Source organism: Anguilla anguilla, chromosome 3 (genome assembly GCF_013347855.1).
Source record: "Anguilla anguilla isolate fAngAng1 chromosome 3, fAngAng1.pri, whole genome shotgun sequence".
NCBI lineage: Eukaryota > Metazoa > Chordata > Actinopteri > Anguilliformes > Anguillidae > Anguilla > Anguilla anguilla.
Window position 1 is genome coordinate 26662088 of NC_049203.1, and position 23017 is coordinate 26685104.

Sequence of the window (23017 nt, forward strand, 5' to 3'; positions counted from 1 at the left end):
AACATGACAGTTTTTGGTATTTGCATTTGTTAGTAAGGTATGTGTACAGTACAAGAGAACCTACTGTATGTTGTTCCTATTCCTGGAGCTTTTGGCTTTTCAATGGGCACTTTCAATGTAATGAAATGTGAATAGTTTCCATGTGAAACAAATTATGAAAGTATGGCCATCATTGTCCACAGTCTTGAATATTATTGAAATCCTTTGGGGAGATCATGTAAGGACACCAGCAAATATTTCTCAGCTCGAAGAGTTCAGTAAGGAAGTGTGAGGAAAATATGGAAGATATGTTTAACCATGTGGAGGTATGGTTCTGTTCTCTCAGTCATTGTAACATACATTTTAACCAAGGTTGCCCAAACTGTTGCATACAAGTGTGTGTGTGTGTATGTATGTGTGTGTGTGTGTGTGTGTGTACATGTATGCATATATACCGTGTATATACTATATATGAACTATATATGTGTGTGTGTGTGTGTGCGCGCATGTGTGCGTGCATGTGTGTACATGTATACATATATACCGTATACTATATATACTATATACACGCCAGCATGATACCCCTGGGACGGAGATGCGGCAGTGCTGGGGAACACTGTTGGTTGCCACATGGAGAGAGAGAGAGCACACCCACACAAACATGAAAGCAAATTAACTACCCTTTTTACCCTTCCCCCTCACAGGTTCTGGGCGACAACAATAAACTAAAACAACAAGCTAAAATAACAAACACAAAAGAAAGCAAAACCGAGCAGCAACTTTTTCACCAGACCAGCTCCTCCCACTTTTCAGTAGGGGTTCACTTTCTTGGTCTTGTGTTCAAAGAAACAAAACTGAAACAAATATCAGTGTGAGCTCCCGGTCTCGGTCCCGAACTGTGGAGAGCAGCACACCTTTAAGCACCTGGGTTGATTATGTGTGTGTGTGTGTGTGTGCGCGTGCGTGCTTGTGTGTCTGTGTGCATGTGTGTGTGTGTGTGTGTGTGTGTGTGTGTGTGGCTACATACTCGTAAATGCTAAAATGAGAACCAAACACTCAACTGTTCATTCTATTCATATCTACCTTATATATTTTTTTTACGCACTGTTCATGCTTACCTTTTTCTGCAGCTCCTGAATGTTGTTCTCCCAGTTTTTGTCTTCTTGTGAAATTTGCCTGAAAAAGATATTTGGACATGAAGCATAATCCTCAGTTTCAAAGGCATACTATTTCTCTCAAACTTGAGATGGAACATCAATTATAGAGGTTAACACAAATATAGAATACTTTGATTACCTCACCTCGCAGGCAATATGCTCTCTGACACCCAGCATCAAATCAGCCTACGTCAAGATCACAGATACCAGGCAGGGGATGCAAAATATAGCTCCTGGTGTTTAAAATGCAGTGTTGGGGGGTGGGGGGTGCTAAGCGGCATTATTATTGTAGACCTTTACCCTTTCACCTCTAGCAGCCTGGCTCTCTTAACCATAGTTATTAAGTGACTGAACTGCAGGGTAGGCTTTTAATCCACCCAGTCTGCTGGGAGCTACAGTGCACTTTGTTTCCTGTGAACAATGCCCTGAAGCCTGTATAATTGAGGTAGCAGCTTGTTGTAGGGGTTTGGGACCTGAGCCCATAATCAAGAGGTTGCCAGTTCAATTCTCCTGATTGAATGTTGCTGTTTCATAGCCTTGAGATAAAAGTACAATGCTGTACTTAACCTGAAGAAACTTAATAAATATATAAATACTCAGTTCGATAAGATGGTCATATATACAACTATACATACAATTCGAAATACAAAATATTTATTTTTATTTATTCTTTACTTATCCAGGTGTGTCACATTGAGTAACATTGTCACACTGTCACATTGATTTCCCATGGGAAATTCTTCCTATGTTGCAAGGCAGGGAGGAAGCCGTGTAAATCAAACCATAAGGATTGCCTGCCAAACATGGCTACAAATAGAAATGACTGGAAGTGAATTGGAAGAGAGCTGCCCCACCCTAACATGCCCGTTGTAGATGGGGGGCAATCATGAAAGTGTTTTTAGTTTTTCAGTTGTTTTCTTTGTTAAACCCCACCCAGATGTATGGCACCCTCGGCGACTGCCCTTGTCGCCCATGCATACAACCGGCCCTGGCCCACAGATGCATATTAAAAGCATGGCATCCTTTCATCTCTCTCAAAGGCTAGAGCAACAACGGATTCCCCCTTTCTTCTGTTTTTATTACATTTTGTGCATTTAAATATCTTTTAATTCTTTTTGATTTATTTGTCTTTTCTTTCCACTGGGGATATTATACTGGGGTGGAGGGGTAGGCAGGAGCCAGATTAGGTGCTTTTAGTAGGTGGGGAGGGGATTTAAGGAGTATTATGAAAATTGACTGTTAAACAATGTAATTGTTTATTTATTTAGTTTTTTATCCAGGCGAATTAAATCACTTGTCGAAGGAGATGTGTCCAAAAGGTTACATTGAAAATGAACAGTAAGCCATGTAAATCTAACTACACATGGTCACCCACCAAGTATAAATACAGAAATAGCCAGTATTACCTCTGGAAGGTTCTCAGTTGCTTTCGTAGGAGACTCTCCAGATTAAGAACCTTCTGCATCAGGAGGCATTTGACGGCCGTCTCCTCGCGGCTAGCTGGGTTGATGCGCTGGGCCGTCTGTCTCCACACCAGAATCTCGTGCTTCAGTTCTGTGATCCAGGCACACAGAGGGGCAGGAAGTGAGGATGTCGCAAACAACTCCACCCACAACCAAAAAAACAAAAATGAACATTCCCTTCAGGTGCCACCTACAGCCCCACTATAAATAATACAGTTAGCTTCTGATAGCAGGCATGCTCAGTTCAGAACTTGTACATTACATTACATTACATTACATTCATTTGGCAGACGCTTTTATCCAAAGCGACATTGTAGTTTAGTGGGCCAAACCACAATCCCAGCAATGACCTGTAGGCCAAACCACAGTGTCAGCAATGACCTGTGTGTCCAAAACATAGCTTCCCAGATGCAAAGAGGTTAATATTTTTCACTACAATTACAATGTAAACATGGCTTCACACAATGGAAATACTGATGGATTAAATAAGGTTAAACAGGTATTTTCATTGATATAATACACTATTCACTTCACTTTTTAAGATGATTTATTATTTAATTAGCAACCCTTTCATGAGTCAAACCAAAGGCCTTGGTGCGGTAGGTTTGATCCCTAGGCCTTAGTTTGGACATCCCTGACCTCCAGTTTTGTCTTGGATGCTACACTTGGATGATTCATGTACTTGTCTGGACCAATAAATAATGCTGAACCCCTTTGCGCACATGCCAAATCTAGCCAATCCTTTCCCCTCCCGATGTGAGCATCACAGAGACTTAAAAAATGCCTTAAATGAAGCAGGACATTTATACCATTTACAATACTATCTTACATAAGTTTATACTTATTATTTAGTAAGAAATAATGTGCCACAAATGTAATTATCTCGGCAAAAAAGCAAAAATGAATTTGCTCTTTTTTAGTTTGCAATGAAATACTGAGGGATCCCATATATAAAACAGGTTAAACTATACATGTCCTGGATCAAAAATTCCTTGATCAAAAAGAAATCTAAGGGCGGATATGTGAAACTGCTAAAGATGTATGAAGCAAGAAGTAAGCAGTGTACTCAGTGTCTCCAAATCTATCGAAAATGTCTAAATTATGCATTGCTGTAAATCACAACGTAATCATGTATTTCACTACATATCAACAGTTTTGACTCAAGAAACTCCCTGTTGTATCATTTTCAAGAGGAACTTACAAGCTTTCCATCAGTACAGTGGTCTGAAATATCTAGAGGTCCTGAAACATACCCAAAATCTCTCCAAAAAGGAATTAAATGTTTTTTGTACATTATAAAGCATATAAATGTGCCCCTTATGAAGGTTTAAGATTAAACATTGATTAATAATGCAAAAACATTGTCACACAATGTGGCACAGTACCTAAATGTGTAATCATTAACTCAAGTATGTTTTTCTGTACTCTACAATATGTAATGTTTTCTTGTTCCAACTTTCACATCATATTCGGTGCATGAAAACACAAGCCCTACTGTGCTACCAGCGAACGCTTACGTTACAATGTGAAATATCCTCATTATAAAATACCACTAACCTATCTAAAGACACTCAATTTCAAAAATAATTTATATAACCAAAATATTTTGAGCAGTAATACTTACATAGCAATGATGCTATGACAGAAATGCTATCTGTGTGCAGTAGATAGAGACAGAGAGAGAGAATTAATGCTGTCATTCTCCTATTCTGACTTACTCCAGAAAACTATATCAGCTAGGCTAGATCTATCAGCAAATATACGGCTTAGCTATGCTCAGAAGTCCTCAATAATAATAAAATTTCACACAGTGAAAGCATAAGGCGGCAATGATGATTCACAACTTTCAGGTACGCAGGTTTATAAAACACTATTCCAAAAGTAAAATTAGACATGTTATACATTGTTAGAAAGCTTACAGTGTCACCTATTGGGTAGATTAATTGTCAATGAAGTTATATTGTACTACAAAGGGCCACAACACCATAAACAACATGGTATTATGCGCAGCTATTTTGGAAGGTACCCAGGCATCACAAATGAGCATATATTTCACAAACAGATTGTCAAAGACAATATATGACCACTCAAGCTCAAAAGGGACATCTCTATGCATAAAACCAATGGTAAGGTTGTATATTTATTTTATATTTTGTCCCAGATATTGACAGTAGAATTACATGGTATAACTTTAGAAAATTTTGTCTCGTTTATTTCATTATTCAGTGAGCAGCGTTTTCACTGCTGTATTGGCATATCTTAGGGCTATTGTTGGCTTTATCTTGTTTCTTTGACAGAATACAATTTATTGGTGAGAGAATATTTTTATGAACTCCCAGATAGACACTATTGTCCAGTGTGTCATGGGTGGGGTGTAGTTACAGATGAGACTGCAGGGAGGGGGTGCTTGTTAAATAAATGACCGGCACGACAATGGTGGCACTGCGGAACTCCGTATTCGGCTTAGTTGTCTTGTATCATCTACTAATGAAACTAAAACACAGAGTTTCTTTCTTTTTTTAATGCATAATCGCAGCAGATTTAGTTGAATTTTCATGCGCATCTGCAGTAGCTCTGCAGCCTTTGTTGTATCACTGTCATGCAAGTGTCACATTTTTTATTTGACTTTGAAACCCGACTTCATCGTCATGGGCATCCTCTCGTTAAGCACACATTATCTCAAAGGTCCTGAGTGTACACAGCCATTTAACTATATAATGTCATGGGTGTACACTACAATAAGACCCACATTGCCATGAAAATGTAATTGCCCCCTTCCTGATTTCCTATTATTGCATATTTGCCACCCCAAATAGTTTCATATCTTTAGCCAAAATGCAATATTAGATAAAGGGACTTTGACTAACCCACTTCAAAACTTTAACTTTGTTTCATTTCAGCCATTCAGACGTGGACTTGCTTTTGTTTTTTTGGATCGTTGTCTTGCTGCATAACCCATTTCCGCTTCAGCTTCAACTCACAGACAGATGATTGGATATTTTCCAGAAGAATTTTCTGGTAGGGAAGAATTCATGGTTCCTTCAATAATGTAAAGTCGTCCAGGTCCCGAGGCAGCAAAACATCCCCACACAAACACACTGCCACCACCATGTTTGACTGTTGGTATGATGTTCTTACTGTGAAATGTCATGAACACTGATCTTAGCTGAGGCTAGAGAGGCCTCCTGTTCTTTAGAGGTTTGTCAGGATTAGTTGTTACTGCACCCTTGGAGAAATTTTGGCATGCCAACCACTCCTGGGTTCACCACTGTTCCAAGTGTTGTCCATGAGGTTCAATATGAGTGAGTTTTAGATTCAATAGGATTGGCTGTAATCAAGCTGATCAAATTTGGTTAACTGGTTGATTGAGTAACTAAGGGGGCAATTCCTTTTTCACATGGGTGATGTGTGTTTTTGATATGGGTGTTTTTCATTGAATAAATGAAATTATTTTTAATGCATTTTGTGTTTATTCAGTTTCCCTTTGTCTAATATTAAATTTTGTCTAACGATCTGAAACCATTCTGTGTGATAAATATGTAAGAGAGAAAACAGGAAGGAGGAAAATACTTTTTTCACAGAACTGGATAGCATCAACATACTCTTTTCAGTTAAGGAAATCTCAGTATTCAATTCAAGGACCAGCTTTCATTTTGCAGGGTTTGGGGCAGGTACAGAGGAAGGGAGGGGAGGGGAGCAGAAGTGGGCCAGCTCCTCACGTGAAGGCAGAGGACAGCTGGGTCACTGTCTTCTGTTTCTGACTGAACACACACCTGTTTACACTGCATCTTCGCTCAACTAATGCTGGAAGTTTATTATGCCCATGTTATGTCTAATACTATATCCTCAAAAACCCATTTGGCATTACCTCTTCAGTCTCTATTTGGCACCTACTGTGGCACCAAATGTTGTAGGTTTATGTATTAACTACCATGACATATCATTAGCTTGACATATCAAGTCGCTCTGTATGCCTTTTACTAAGAGCATCAGACATCACCTCAATGTAAATGTACATACAAACCAAGAGTATATAGAATGAATCACCATCATTATTCTCTCTACCCCCTATGTAGGCCTTAATCCTACCACACGAAGGAGGGTTGCCTTGACGGGGCCTGGAGAGGGCGGAGCAGCAGCTGACAGGGCCAAAGCCACTCCAGTGCAAGGCACCTGGTCCCAATGGCCCCTGTTGTCAAGCAGTTGCTATGTAATCAAGGCAGAACCCCCGTTAAAGGGCCTAATTGGAATAGGGAAAGCACGCTGTTAATAAATCTACGCAATTACGAGACACAGCAGGGGATGCTAATGCTAACTGCCATCGCCCCACGAAACCCCTGGCCTCTTCGTGGCTACCGTTATGAGCTTCGTGCCCCTCGAGACAAGGCTTTATGGATTGTCAAATTAATTCGCATCGAGCGGTCACCAGTGGCCCCAGCAGTCGCTGCCAGCTCAGGCCATGTGGCCCCGCTGCGTCTCCACCGGGGCCGAAAACAGCTTCCTATCTTTACTGCAACCGGATGTCATCATTAGCCCAATGTCACACAGATGCACACGTGCAGGCAGACACAGAAACACACACACGCACACACACACACAGACATGTGCATAGTGCTAGCAACTTATCACGTTTTTCAGGAAATTAAGGGGCCAGTGACCACCAAACTCAAACCAATCATACATACTGTGGAGAGAGGTGTGAGATGGAATTAAACTTAAAATGGGCTGTTATTTTGAGATCATAGCTGAATGGAAAATGAATATTTTATTAAAGAAACAGTAGGTAGGTACAATGGATAGGTATCTCCTTGTTACAGGCTATATTTCAGATGCCCCTCTATATTACACTTCCTACTGGCAACCCACCGTAGGAGCACCTGTTGGTTGGGCGGCATTTTACAAAAGACCATTACAGCTGCAGTTGAAGCGAGGTAGTTTAGATAAGGATCAGCTGTTAAAAGAATGCAAAGCAGCAGGCAAATAGTCACACCAATAATAGTGCCAGTTTGCAGAGATTGACACACAGACAGCAGTCCAATAGATGCTTGCTTGCAGGGTATAATAGTTTGTCCAAATCAAATCCAGATCAAATCAAATGACCAACTAATTAGTGGTGGAATCCTCTTATCACACCTGCTGTAGGAGGAAGGTGATTAGCTGGCAGGGATTTTTTTTTTTTAAAGCAAATCTCAACTTCGAATGGTATGTTTTTTTCACAAGGAAAAGAGAGAGCCTGGAGCATCCGAATGTCAGATTACCCACAAATCCCCGGTCATGAAAAAAATGCTCCACACTGCAGGGCATGTGAGAGATGTAAGAACGGTTCTTAGGGGTGACAAAGTCACAGTTTTTTTTTTTTTCACCCTGGGAACAAAATAATCAGCTGTGATTATTATATCCTTAGTTGCTCCTAGGTAAGGGTATGGTACATCTCTTAGGGCCATGACAGTGTCAGAACGCAGCCCACCAGCTGCAAATCAAAGTGAAATTGATGTCAATTTATTGTTAAGGTCATAATGTCTTTCTTCTTTGCGAGAACACGAGCAGCAGAAATTTTCTCCCAGCTCCTGGGCTGTGGGCTAGATTTAATGATATGAACAGGTACGGTATTACAAGGCCACCAAAACAGTGACAAACCAGTGATCACAAGCCTGAATCTTGATGGAATCTAGACATCTGGAGGGGTAGAAATCTACATAGGTTGAGAGATGTTTTGACACAAAACGGATTAGGTTAGCTCAGGTTAGCTCCATTTTAACTCAGATTTTACCAGGACATAGCCTGGCTAGAGAGCTTTCCCTTCTCAACTAAAGGTTTTTACCGAATGTCTAGATAGTACCATGTCAAGACATCTCAACCCAGATTTCCACCCCTCTAGACTCTAGACATCTATATTCCATCTAGATCCGGGCTTGTGCTCACTGGACAACCATAAATCCTGAATGCACTGGGAATACAGAAGCTGTCACACCGTGACACACTCTGGCTTTATCTCACCAACCACCATAATTTTTTTTTCATATCTGTTTGTTGGAAAGAATGGTGCCTGTGACTGAATCACCCTCCTAACTGATGTGTCCTAAACATATGTAGTGTCTACTAAGCATACTGCTTAGTATGTTGTAATACACAGTGGGCAGTATGCAAAAAATATCCTTCATACTCTTTTCCACCTGTAACGTGGAAGTGTCTTAAGACATTCCACCTTTGCGCAGCCATGCTCACGTCTCATTGTTGTGGTTTTTGAAGGAAAGCATCAGTGAAGCTGCACCTCGTTTTTAAAAGCATAGCAGTGTATCATATTTATGGGACCAAATTAGTCATTTACTGTTTTAAAAGTATGCTCCCTAACATACTCAGCGAAACCCTGGGAATTTAAGTACACTACATTTAGAGAAAACTTCACCTACTTAACTTCCTGATCCAGTGCATTCAACAACTATACTTAATAGTAGGCATGTGCACTGATTTGGACATGGTTGGTCTGTGTGCCCTGCGGTGAACTGGCGACCTGTCCAGGGTGTATTCCTGCCTCTCGCCCAGTGCACGCTCAGATCGGCTCCAGCCCCCCCGTGACCCTGACCAGAAAAAAACTGGGTTAGATAATGGATGGATGGACGGATTGACGTATGTTGGAAAAGTCTGTGAGGCGATGACACTTCAGATTTGTCAGACTTGAGCAGAGCACAAATCTGTCTGCATGCTTGAGCATGTGTTGATACATCCCACTTGATAGTAAATTATGAGCATGCCCACGCACTTTGTTTTTCATGAAAAACACCCCCACATCAGCATACTGCATTAAGGCTTCCATCTAGCAATGTGATGACCTCCTGTCAGAAACAGCAGATGCAATGGCTCTGGAAAGAAGTCTCAAATACGCTGCAGGTAATATTAGCGTAGGCTATTTGCAGTGAGGTGTACTAGCTGGCAAAGAAGTAGGGTGTCATATATTGTCAAATCCTCTGCGACAAACCAGTGGTGCTCTTACCCATGCTCCCTCAGTGACAACAACAGAGAGAAATTAAGAGGCTGTACCAGACCTTACCTCGCTATATTAAGTCAAAAACATGCACACACTAAAGGAAACACATACTCTAAAGAAAACACAATTACATGTAATGAAACACACATATACTTAATGAAACACATACATTAAAGGAAGCAAGCTCATTGCTGGCAGAGGGAAGGGTATTTGTATCTTGCATTTCATGACAGCTAAGAAATATCGTAAGTAGCAAGCAGATATTTCTACTTTTTTATTATATTTGCCTTGCTGTACTGCTTCTGCTGACTGCCAGATGTCACACATTGGTATTGGGTGTATACACCAGGCCAGAGACAATCAAAAATTATTCTTCAGCATGTTCATCTTCATATGAACGAACACTTTTACATAAAAATCTGTGTATGCACATTTGTGCTCAAACTTGAGTTTTTTAATAAATAAGGCTCCTCATCTTTATCTAATGAACAGAACTTTTTGTTTTTAATTTTTCATCAACCAAGGCTGTTCAACCAAAGGGGAATTTTGGAGAACAAATCAATCAGGATTTTAATGGTATTGTATTTCATCTCAAAATTGTCTTATCCCAAACCCTGGGTGAGGTAGAGGGCTACACTTTGTGGTTTACTTAATGAATGACACAAAGTTTTATGATTCTCAGTCCTGAGAGATTTACGGCTATGAAAAAAAAGCTAGACATTTCAAGTTCTTCCCATTAATAACTGCAGTCTTGTCAGAATAAGTAACACGTAGTGAGTTCTTCAAGCCTCAAGTTCAAAGTCCTTTACAATAACACAATAAAAACAAAGTAAAAGTAAAACAATAAATACAAAACAGCAAGACATTTAGAATAATATGTGTAGAGAATTCACAGATTTAGCAAAACTTTAATAACGTAATGTAAATTTGTACATAAGCTCTCAGATTGAGACCCTGTAAACTGCTTAAACTGCTTTTATTTATCTATTATGCTTTAATAAACTACAAAATCAGCTGACTCTGTGGCTCTCTCTAACCAAGAACAATTACAAGAACAGCACACTGAAAGGCGGCTTGAGGGGTTAAGGGTTAAACGAAGCGTGGCCGTGAGCGCTGAACTGCCCACTGTCCTTCGTGAAGACCCACTTTCCCTCCTTCACACGCATACCACACTCGGTGTGTCCTACTTAACCGACAGCCAGAACAACGCCTCGCACCTCAGAGTCACCACTTCATTTCAAGCAGCTAAAGTCACAGGAAGTCAGAAGGAGAATTCCTTCCTTGTCCTTAAGGAACACTATCATCGGGGTGCCATAAGAATTTATTAATATAATATACAGTATATCATAATAATAACTGCGTTCCTGCAATGTGGTGTATTAATATCTGAAAACACAACCTAAGAGCGAAAACTTTGTCACTCCTTAAAGTGATGATCCAGCAAAAATGTTTAAAATAGGCCACACGGCTGGCTTTAAATGTCTTATTTCACAAAAAAAAGTATGCAGTTGGCCAATGTGCTGCAATCACAGTTTTATCCAAGAGCTGAACAACTTATTCATTTCCTTTGTCCATCTTATTAATTTTGGCCTTCTTGCTTGGAATGCTATGTTTGCATTATGTATGCTGCAGGTTTGTAATTGCTTCCTCAATGTGGCTCACTCTGTAGTAGTTTACATTATTATTGCAGGTATGCATATATTCAACAAATAGCACTACTCGCTGTATCATCTGTGCCTCAGTGACACTGCAGAGCAAATGTCCCCCCTTACTGCTAAAATTATAACAGCACAGCTTTTGTGAAGTATTTGTTTTCCTTTCTGAAACAAGCACAGACTAGCAGAAGTTCCAAGTCAGTTAAAGCTGGTCCAAGCTGTGTAGTGCTGATTCTATGCTTTATTTTTTAGTCAAGCTGTTAGTAAAATGTTTGTGCTAAAAGACCAGCTTAGTCAAGCTGATAATGTAATGGTCATGCTGGTAGATCAACTTGGTAATGCTGTGAACCAACAGGATGGTAGTCATACTGTCATAAACTCATGCCATGAAATGGCTTGCAGCAGGAAAGAAATAATTTAATTTGGGACAATACTATGCAATGACCAATTTGCTGTGGAGATATGTAACATATTGCATCAGTTAGTTCCCTGCAAGAACAGAATGTAATTCTCAAGGCAAGATAAGTGGGTTTTTTGTTTAGATTTTTATGCACTTTCCTCTTTTTCTTCCAATTAGGAATGCTCAGGGACGGACGGAGGGGTGGGCTAGGGTGAGTCATGGCGATCTAAGTAGTATCCTGGTCCACCCATTTATTTTGTTGGGTCTGCAATGATCGTGCAGTGTGCTTCAGTTCTGGTCCACCCCATTCTATGCAGGCCCTACTAAATTATTATTTCTGGCTAGGCTGCTAATGTTCAGTGGTATTCACTACCCATGTTCATAGCATCAACCTCCACAATGAATTTTGGAGACCACAGTCAACCACATGCCCTCTTCTGATACACATGATATCAACCTAGTGATCCTTCAAACACTGCAGTCAACAAGTTTAGCTTGCAAAGACCTTTGTCGGAGGAATACATTTCAAATGTAGCAGATCCTGGATGCCCGGCTGACCAGCAGGGGTCATTTGTGGGTGTTTAGAGACATTCAGAGAGTTCATTCCAATCACTTATTTTCCCTCCTTGCATTTTTTCCTTGCATCTCGCATTTCTCGCTCCTTAGCTCCACCCAACAGTGGATGCGAGGAGGAGATGCAAGGATGTGATACGAGGACAGAGGAGGGGCGAGGCAACATGGATTAGGCAAACGGAACATCCTTGCTTTGAAGCACCCTCTGGGAACCTCTTCGCTTCGTGCTCCTGACTCCTCGCTCCTCCAAGGAACATTTAACGGATTGGAATGTCCTTAAAGATGGCAGACCTCTATCGATTTCCGGGTAACGCGAGGGCCGGGGAGACGAGGATGGATAAAATAAGTGGTCAGAATGAACCTATGGTAATCCCTGCTGTCTGCATCCCTTCCTCCCTGGGTGGTACTACGGCCATTGTGCATCGCATTTGTGAGACTGGCAGTCACCATCAGTACAGGCTCTGGAAGTTAATCACTTTTTTATGAGGTCACCATACCCACATAGAAGGCAAGCAAAGGCTTTCCCTCTCATATAATCTCAGTGCTGCATTTTAGGTGAGTGTTTTTTAATAAATAAGCCTTAGTTTACCAGACTGTCTCTTGCTGTTAAAATCACCCCACTCGTAGACTAAATGACCTCATTGAAAAGTAACCAATCAGGGATTTCAGTGTGCCATTTTATCCAGTTTTAATGAAAAACGTAAACATTTCCATCTTGTAGATCTAGGTCAATGTGATGGCGCATTACTATTTTAAGGTCAGATTAACTGTGAATTAAAGGATAGGGGGATGGGGCAAATATTCCATGTCACGGAAGCAGATATTTCTTCAATCGCTCCTAAGCAGACAAATTAACCATCAAAAATTGATTTTGTGATAAAGTTCCTCTTAAAGCTTACATTTTTCAAATCTGAAGGCCCCAGAAGTTATTACCAAGGATACAAATGTTCATCATGTCAGAGATCAATTTTGCTGCAGCCTTGAATTTTCTTCCTCAGATTATTAAATGTCAAAAGCATTTCATTATGACATCAGAATTTGAAATGACAGGGGAAACAAATAATTATTTTCATTGAAATAATTCACTCAAATAAATAATGCCACAAAATAACATGTCAGTCGCTACTTCCTTTCTTTGTGAAAAAAAGGGAAACAAAATACTCACCCACAATCTCCATGGGCTCTCTGTTGTAGAGTTTCTTGTTCCAGTAAAGCATTCTCAGAAAGGGAAAGGACGTGAGGAGCACAAGACAGATCCCCAGGAACATGTACCCGGTGAAAGCCGCAAAGTCAATCCCCTGGAAAAATGTGCAGAACAAAAGGGGCCATCACTCTCTGCAGATGCGTTTGCATGGGCTATGCTTATTTCACCGTATTTCCTTCCTCTACGCCCCACGTTCCCATGCTGATATCCATAATAAATGGACTACAAATGGATCGCTGGTACAAGTTAATTCTCATGCCAGTGACAGGACTCCAATTAACCTGGCTGGCAGCCCATTTTTCCAGCAATTAAACGTATTTCTAAGAAACTCTAGCTAGAAGAAAGGAAATGGATATTGTGTAGTGGAGGAATTCGGTCCCTGTGCTGAAAGCGCACGTCAAATGTTCTAATGTCCAATTTTTTTTCTCGACGGGTTTCAGACGGGGACAAAAACGCCGCTCACTGTGATAATTGGGGTAATCTGTACTGGAGTCTGGCCGGCACGACCTGTACTGAAATAATGTGGGCAACAGGACATTAGGGCATTCTGGTGCGTTAAAATGCATGGTCGCAGCGCGCATCTGGGAGGTCACTGAAAAGGCATGTATAGCACATGTGTACCATGCATTCTCCCCTCTGAAATATAATTCAAATAATGAATCTCTTAAAAGCTCCTCTGTCTTGGCAAACTACACGTAATGGTAGTGAGGGCATTTATGCTTTTGTTAACCATGGAGATACATTAGTATTTCTGGGAAATGATAAAAAGAAAGTGAAAACCTAATTAAGGGAAGAGAAGAATTGCGGTGATTTATTCCTTGTTGCAATTCAGCTCTACAGAGCTAGCATTTGGCAGGGGCCCAGGGCTTATCCGAGGGGAAACCCAGCAAACAGCAAAGCCCTCTCTAAACAGATACCACTGCAGAGTCCTCTCTCCCTTAAACTAAGTTGGACCGTGCTCCGGGCTCCATTGGAACTGTAGACATGCTCATGCGTAGCTCCACCCAACCATTTTCACAATTACGACGAAGAAAGCCTCCAATTGAGGGGACAGCAGACAAAGCTTTGTGGTTTATATGTGACTAACACACACTGACAGAGATGTGTTCGGGTGGAGGAGGTGGAGCACAGATGGGGGAGAAGAGAGGACTATGCAGCATAGCGTCTATACTGTACGGAGAGAGAAAGAGATTATATGATAGTCTTCATATGATATCATATTAACGTCATGATTGTTATCTTAATGTAGGTCTGCATACATGTCAAATATTGCTACATATTTTATGTCATGCTTATACCTTTGGTGCAGAATATGCTTTGGAAACATTGCTCTAAATGCGCTGTCAATAAAGCAGCATTGAATTGAATTGAGAGAGACAGAGAGAGGGGGTCCAGGGGGAAGAGCATGCTTTTGTGTAGAATCTCTATTCTCTAACTACACGCTTTTATCTCTTACATACAGTTTTCTTTCTATATTCCTCTATACAGTTGGAAGTGACAGACAGGAGAGACTTCTCTCTCTTTCCAAGCAACCACATAGAGATCAAATTTACACTGTGTACTTTCCAGCTGGATAAACTGAGAATATCTGAGAACACTTTATCAGGATATATCATTTTACAGGTTGTTTTGATATGGAGCTTTCTCTATCTCTGACTGGGTTGGGAATTCTTTATTTTCTAATGCAACATAGATCTTGCATTTGTCTTTAACCCTCAGAGTCACCAACAGATAACTCCCCGGGAGGCTAACAGGGGATCAGGTCCATAATATTTTCATTAAATCGGCATTTGCCACGCAATGCATGCGGCCTTCCATGGCAACGCATGTACTTAGCACTGTACAGACACACTTAGCACAGACAGTAAGCCCATGCTGATCAGTGAAAAATGCTATTACTTTCCGGAACATAATACCCAGAAATGCTCTGATGTGGCCAGTATCCGGTGACATATTTTCTCCCGCTTCATTGAGCACAGTTGTGGCGCAGACTAGAAATGAAAACGCACTATCTCCATCCGTCTGTTTAATGCCCCACTTTCGCCTCGGCGGCAGCGAGACGAATTTGACGGGGCTCGGAAAAATCAGCCCCTTCATTTTTCTGTCAGCCCGATGATGGATTGCCGGGTGCAAGGATGCGTCCTTCGATATTTGGGAGCCGGAGGGCACAGAGAGGCTCTGATTAACGCGACGCAATGTATCCCTGCCACCGAGCAGCGAAGGGAGCTCGGCTAGACGCTCCGGGAAATGACGGCCGGGGCGACCGGTGCGCTCCGTCTCATCTCCTCCTCACCCCTCCCCTCTCCGCAACGAGGGAGCCGATCGAGACGGGCGCGGGCCAGAGCCCCACGGGCCCGTCCGCAAATGCACAGCTGCATTAACCTCACTCCATTTCCATTACATCGCATTACATTACAGGCATTTAGCAGACGCTCTTATACAGAGCGACTTACACAACTTTTACATAGCATTGACATTGCATCCATTTATACAGCTGGATATATACTGAGGCAATGCAGGTTAAGTACCTTGCTCAAGGGTTACAACAGCAGTGTCTTACTCGGGAATCGAATCAGTGACTTTAAGGTTACAAAACCAGTTCCTTACCCATTATACTATACTGCCACCATTTCCATAAATAAACAAACAAACTGACGAACTTATCGAAGCGCACCTTCTAGGCGCAAATACCAGGTCACACAGAGTGCCGCTGCTCTGTCTGGGAAGGCCCCCAAAACGGCATTCCAAACACGCGGGACCGGTTGCTGTAATTGGTGTCAACATAGAGGTCCCACTGAATATGAATCACAGGGACAGTGATGTGGAAAGTTCCGGTTAGTAACTGTGGACAAATGCCGGCTGAAGGCTGCCACGAGAGGCTGTTGCAGCACTTCCACCTGCAAGTAAGTGCCTGTTGGACTGACATCAGTAACAGCTGTTGGTGGGCCAGCGTTCTGCAAATTGGCACTACAACAGCCAGCAAGCGGCAGGACCATTCACCAAACATTTTGCCTTCTCTTAACACCAGATCCGCATCTCAACTGGACTGTTGTAGTGTGGACTTGCAAAATGGCAGCAGACTGACCGCTGTGCCGACGGCAGGCCACTAGTGGGCAGTTAGTGGTCACTGGCTGGGCAGGGTGTTTCCACAATGATAAGGCAGCATCCACTCTATGGTGCACTTCGGTAATGGACACGAAACACCATGTAATGTATTTCCACTTACTCCTTCAAAGAATCTCAATCAAAAGGGGGAAAAAGAGGTGGCAAGAACTTAATGTGCATTTTGGGAATGTGTGTGCGTGTGTGTGTGTGTTGTGATGGTCCGGAACTGGGAGCGACAAACAGCACTTATGCAACGTTCTTCGCTACAGTAGTTTTCATTATGCCAGACTGGTATTATCCGTTCATTAGTGAGGGAAGGCGGGGGGTGGGGGTTAGCGGAGGCGGTGGCTTTCAGTAAGACTCCATTTTCTATGAGGATTGAATGGATGATTGGAGCTTAGCGGCAGACTTAAACCAGGGTGTGCTTTTTTTGATTCCACAACTCCTAGGATCAATCTACTGTGTAAGCAAATGCTCTGTATGGTACTGGAAGACATTTTGTTTCATACAGTATTTTGTTTTTGTTTTTGTTTTGTTTAATGGACTGACAGGAGTGACTGAAACTCAAGCTTGTGTACCAAATAAAAGATGCTTTTAGGCACTGCCACAAGCTGTTGTTACAGCCCTCCTCAGAAAGAGCTGAAGATCAAAGTCAGTATTTTCAGTCAGTAAATAATAAGGAAGCACTCACTGAGTGTCATTTTAGTTGCATCCTTTGAGTCACTATTGCATCATGAGCATGAGAACTGCTTTATTTCATCACAAATTCAGTCCCTAATCAAAATAGAGGGTCCTTTAGGTGCTTCCTAGGTGTGCCACAGTACCCAGAACACTGTTTTAAAGCACATGGTGATCACGAAATTGCGAACCAATCACAATGCTCCAGGGATGCATTTGCATTTTGTGCATGCCGTTTGGCACACACTGAATCTACAGTGTATGCAAACACAGCTTCAGCTTTTGTTGTGCACAGATAAGGAGCACCACCCTGTTAAATTATTTCAGTGGATGAAATCCCCAGGGACTGCTCTAATACGCACTGCATGCGCAGCCAAATTTTCCCGTGATCTCACGCACACAGTTTGTCAAGGGCATGGGGAAGAAGGGGCGGGGGGGGCCTTCTTCCCCATGCCCTTGACAAACTGTGTGCGTGAGATCACGGGAAAATACAACGCATGCAACGCGTAGTTGGTGTACAACTCGAGTTTGGACAGTATGTGGTGGACTTAAGGAATAACAAGTGCACATTTAATACCAGGGAATGTGTAATAAAATAAATAAATAAAAGGGTGTCTCGACAATATATTCTAATTATAACTTGCTACTGGCCAGCCTGCAGGGCCCTCTCACTCCTTCACTTCTCCAAAGGGACCCCTGGGGGGCACACAGACACACGCTTTTTCCAGCAAAGAGGCACAGCGAGTCTGCATATGTCTTCACAAGCAAGGGAGTGATTGGGGCTACCGGCTCAGGGTCACAGGTTCAAATCTCAAATGGGGCATTATAGCTGTCCTCCTGCAAAAAGTTTGCCCAATTTGGATCGGCAGTTACAGGGCTGAATAAATCAGTTCTTAAACAGTTGTAAGAAAAAAAGTGGCGTACCAAGGAAACAAATAATGCAGTTTATTTTAATGCAGCTCCCCTGTGTCCAACAGTGGCCTAAAAGTACGGCACACAGATAAAGACGAAGACACAAGCGCACACACACACACACACACACACACACTCTATAGAAACTCTCTCCGGCAACACCCCAACTCCACTTCCTAATCTTCCCGGCAATTAGAGTTTGACTGTGGGAATCAAACCCGCAGCGACGTCGACACATCCCCCCTTTCTCCAACAGCCATTACTCCAATGGGGACCCAGTAGGGAATACAGCTCACATCATTGTTTGTCTTCAGCAAAGCAGGCCTTTAAAATTAAGAGTAAATGTCACAGTGACTGCCGGAGTACTGCCCATAACTGAGCCAATCGAATCTCACATCTGAATACTGCCCGGGACAGAAACAGTGAAGTTTTATAGGAGGCAGTGACCCGGCTATGTCACTGTTAGCGGCGCTCACTTGGGGAGGGGGGTGTCAATATTTCATCTGAAGAAAAAAACACAGGAATGCATCTGCCCGAGCTGCATCTGAGGAGCTCGCATTCCAGACCGGCCAGACCGGAGTGTCTTCTGCGGCAGACTCGCAGGGTCAAGGCTCTTCCTAGGATTTACACCTCAGTCTAGCGCTACCGCTCGCCCGTCAGGGAGAGCGCGTGACGAGACGCAGCCCGGGCGTCCCTGAGGGAGACAGCACCCCTCATCTCTGACTGAAAGTCCATAAACACCAACAATCCATCATGAGTTGTTCTTCAGCGTAGCTACATTGTCAGAATCATGCTTTTACAGTCTAAGGGCCCTTTCTTGGTGACTACGGTGCTTCAGAGGCACCTGGACGCGAGCGGAATTGCAATTTTCTTCCTGTGCAAATAGAATATTTTTTTCCTCCGTCAGTTTTTATGGTCTTCAATAAACCCTTTTCTGAGTCAACATGGGTTGAGGGTCACAATGGAGAGTACGTCAATAAAACATTCGGTGCAGTGCAAGTTCTGTGTTTAATACTGCATTTGCTATTTTAACCCAGCGACCCAGACTACACTGTGCTGTTTTTCTGCTTTTACCAACCCGCACATTGGAACAGATAAGGGGCAGACAAGCAATCACACAAGACTTCCCGATGGCTGCTGAGACAGAGTCTAGACGTGCAATTGTTCGATAAATATTTGTATGTACAGTAGAACCTTCAAAATATGAAAAGAGGGAATGAAGGTCTTTTGGAACATGTTGCTACATTAACTTATACCAATTTAAAGAATTAAAATTCTGTCATCAGAATTGTTATTTACATTACTGTAACCTTATTTTTAAATAGCCTGCCCTTAATTTGTAGCCATAGATGGAACTTGGATCTAAATAGTCCTTTTCGATATGTGCTTTGCAAACACACACCACCTTTCCAGTGACTCCTTATCTTTGGTTTTCTGTGCAAATTGTTTGTTTTTATTCTTGGCTTTGTTAAGATCAGAAAGCTGTGCCGAGTGCATTCGTAGAACACAGTCTTTAAGGTGGGTTACATAACAGTGCACAGTGATATGCTCAAATGTGCACCAAGTAAAACACACAAATAAAGAATTCCCATACCACTGGAACAGGAGACAAGAGGACTAACTTCCCTCAGGTTGATTTGATTTGAATTGTTTCATGAAATAAAGAGACAATCAGCCTAGCATCCAGCAGAAGCATGTTTCATGTTGCCCTTTATAATGTATAGTATTATAAAGGGTGACATTGTTGGTTATGTCACATTTGGTATAACATTATTGGTTATGTCACATTGTTTACATAAGGTTGTATGCACCCTTTATGAAGCATGATTTGTTTATACATGATTTATGAAGCCATTATGTCATGTTTATGAAGGCATTATATATGCTATATAAATTCTTTAGAGTCACTTCTTTTTAAAGTGTGACCGAAAAAAAGTTGCAAATATTAGATCAGTATACTTCAGGCTTACATTCGGTTAACAATAAAACACACAATGAACCTGAGGAGGCTTTTCTGATGCATCATGAATGTGAATGTGCCCACTCGGGAGAATCATCATCCCTCTTTTAGGCCAGAGATAATAAATTTGGGATTAAAACATTGCGGAGCTTCACCAATCATGCAGTAGGTTGGTAACACCAAATAGACCAATGCAGACAATGCATACTCTCTGGCAACTTCCTCGTGATTCCCCACAGGAAACCCAGAGAGCCAAAAAGTATCCATTAATCAAGTTAATGGAAGTTTCTGTCTTTCTACACGTAAGGTGATATCACACCCACAGTATCCCTAGTTTATTATCTCTTCCATTATGGAGGAAAGGAGGATTCCTCTTTTATCTGCCTATCTTCACCATCTAAGGATAACAGTTACCCTTGACCATTCTGTCTAAAAAGTCTTAATTCTCTGTCACTTCCATTGTTGACTTCCAATGGGCAAGTCATTTTTTTGCCTACACAGCATGGTGCAACATTGCGCGATTTCACGATTTAAGAAAAGCTCTTCATGTTAAGGTCAGTGGGGGTTAAAGGCTAGTGCATTACTTCATTGTGCTAATCTTCCAGGATGCCATTACCAAGATTAAAGGATTTTGGTCTCCTCGCATGTGTGTCTCGTTGACTGTACGAGCCTCCCAAGAATGAGACTACGAAAGCTGGATTGCTGATCTCTGGAATGAATGTAGACTCATGCCAAAAATGACGAGATCAATACTGTTTTGCTTCACGGCCAAACTAAGGTGTCTCACGATTAGATTTGACCTTTGCGTCCCCTCCCCCATTCTTTGAGTCAAACAGAAAACATCAGAACTCATCTGAGCATGCTGAAATACGTTTTCTAGCTTTATGCCATCTGAGGGGGACACTATTTTGATGACAATATTTTTCACAGCAATGGAAACGTTCCACATAAAATCCATTCACAGGATATAAAGTATACAATATGTATTACACAGTGGTTAGCCCAGAGATAGCATTAATAAATTGATTGGACATAAAAACATAAAGGAGATAGCTATCTCCCCTTTTCATTAAATGCATATAATCCTACTGATGTTTACTAGCTTGATTCATTTTCATAAGTTTATAATGGATTGTTTTTTTAGTTCTGGGAAAACACATGTGTATAACTCATTGAGTGGCGATACTTCTCATGTTAAACAGGAGTGGAGATCTTTCCAAGTATGCCATTCAAAGTATTTTTTCTAGCTTTTAGGTAGAAAAGAGTACGGCACATGCTGTACAATGCATTGGGTGTTTGTATTATCATCGACACATAGTCTAAATACTTTTTTTTTCATTTTTGGGTGAATCTGTCCTGAAATATCAGCAAAAAGCAGTTATTGTCGCCATTATACTCTTGGGTTGCAGACAGTGTTTTTTTAATTGTACACTTGTTTTTGATGGTATACTCTTTCAGGTGGCCCAGGATTTATGTCAAGCTGACACAGCAAAACTCCTAGTGTTAAATAAACTAAAATCGACATGTATATGTGTGTCCAATATGGTCAATATGTTCAATCAGAATTTAAAGTACTTTACTAGAGTAGATATTACGCTGAACATTTTGCTGTTTAATGGGCTGGATTTGACAGCTGTTGTCATTGGCAGTTTATCACTACCCTCACAGTAAGAATTTCCTCTAAAACCCTGGTGCACCTTCAGACACTTGCAGAATCTGTAGCACTAGCCAGGCATTCTAACCACACATAATTGCACCAACCCAGTTGACACTGAGCGTTTTCCTGTGGAACAATATGTTTTTCAAAGTTCTTGAGAATGGAACTTGTCATAAAGCCTGCACAATTGTGCGTTATACCCAGTAGACTGTCCAGTGCTATTTCAACACTAACAGTGAATAAATAGTTCATGTGAGTCCACAAATGATAAACATGCTACGTCAGTGTAAAATGTACTAAAATGTAATGTGAGTTGATTTAACACCAACCATTTTTTGTCCTTTGCATCTCCCCCTCCCCCTCCCCCTCCCCTCGCTCCCCGCTCCTTCACAGTGAGGTTAATAGTCTTTCCCGAAGTGCTGAAAAGTCACATACGTTCTTGCGCAGGTCCTGGTTGGAGACGATGATCACGTTTGGCGGATCTCCGACAGCAGTAGCGGCCCCTCCAATGTTTGTGAAGATTACTTCCGCAATCAGGACATGTCTGGGGTCCAGATTAAGAACCTCACACAACCTGTGGGATAAAGAAAGACAAGAAACAGAAAAGCCCTTAAGTCTTGATTAGATTGGCGGTTACACGAAAGAAAAAGCAAGAAAAAAAACGTAGCACACAATTGATTTACAGCACTCAAGCTGTCCAAACAGATCTGGGACACATGAAAGCTAAAAGGGGGATGGGGTGTTGAGGTGGGGTAAAACCGTGTGAACTGATCATCAGTCCAAACACTACAGCTAAGCCTGTGTCTGCGAGCCTGCCACTGTAAATCCCTTCCTGCAGCTAGACGATGAAACTAAGGTGGTGTAGTCTAAACCTCACAGTCACTATCGCTCGCCTTTCTGGAGACTGCAGTTGTATCCTTCTCTGTCAGGAGCAAATAATACCTCAGCAAAAGCAGACTGCGAAAACCAGAGTGGAGCAGGCTGCTCATATTAACAAGGGAAGAGTTTACAAAGAGGTTGCTCAGAGGATTTTTACAGGTTGTAAATGAATATGAAATGAATATGAATATGAAATTTACCCTTCAGAATACCTTTCATTTTAAGCAATGAAACAAAGCCAATTCGGCTAAAGAGGTGCTGCAAGCCCATTTGAGAGAGCCCTGTATCTGCTTTGCCCCAATTACTCCTTTCTTATCCAGGGCTGCTACTAATAATAATAATAATAATAATAATCATAATATGGAATATGAAAAAATGTGTTGTTTTTAAAAACTGGGAAATAAAACAGC

The 23017-nt window shown here is 41.7% G+C and overlaps 1 protein-coding gene across 1 annotated transcript in view; it reads right to left on the minus strand.

The window, feature by feature from the left end:
• oca2 (oculocutaneous albinism II) overlaps positions 1-23017 on the minus strand; it is a 136842-nt gene that overhangs the window by 42553 nt on the left and 71272 nt on the right. The window contains exons 15-18 of the mRNA XM_035408682.1: positions 22164-22302; positions 13378-13510; positions 2543-2690; positions 1098-1155 (exon numbers count right to left, since the gene is read on the minus strand). Of these exons, the coding sequence (XP_035264573.1) occupies positions 1098-1155; positions 2543-2690; positions 13378-13510; positions 22164-22302 (478 nt within the window). The remainder of the gene's footprint in view (positions 1-1097; positions 1156-2542; positions 2691-13377; positions 13511-22163; positions 22303-23017) is intronic.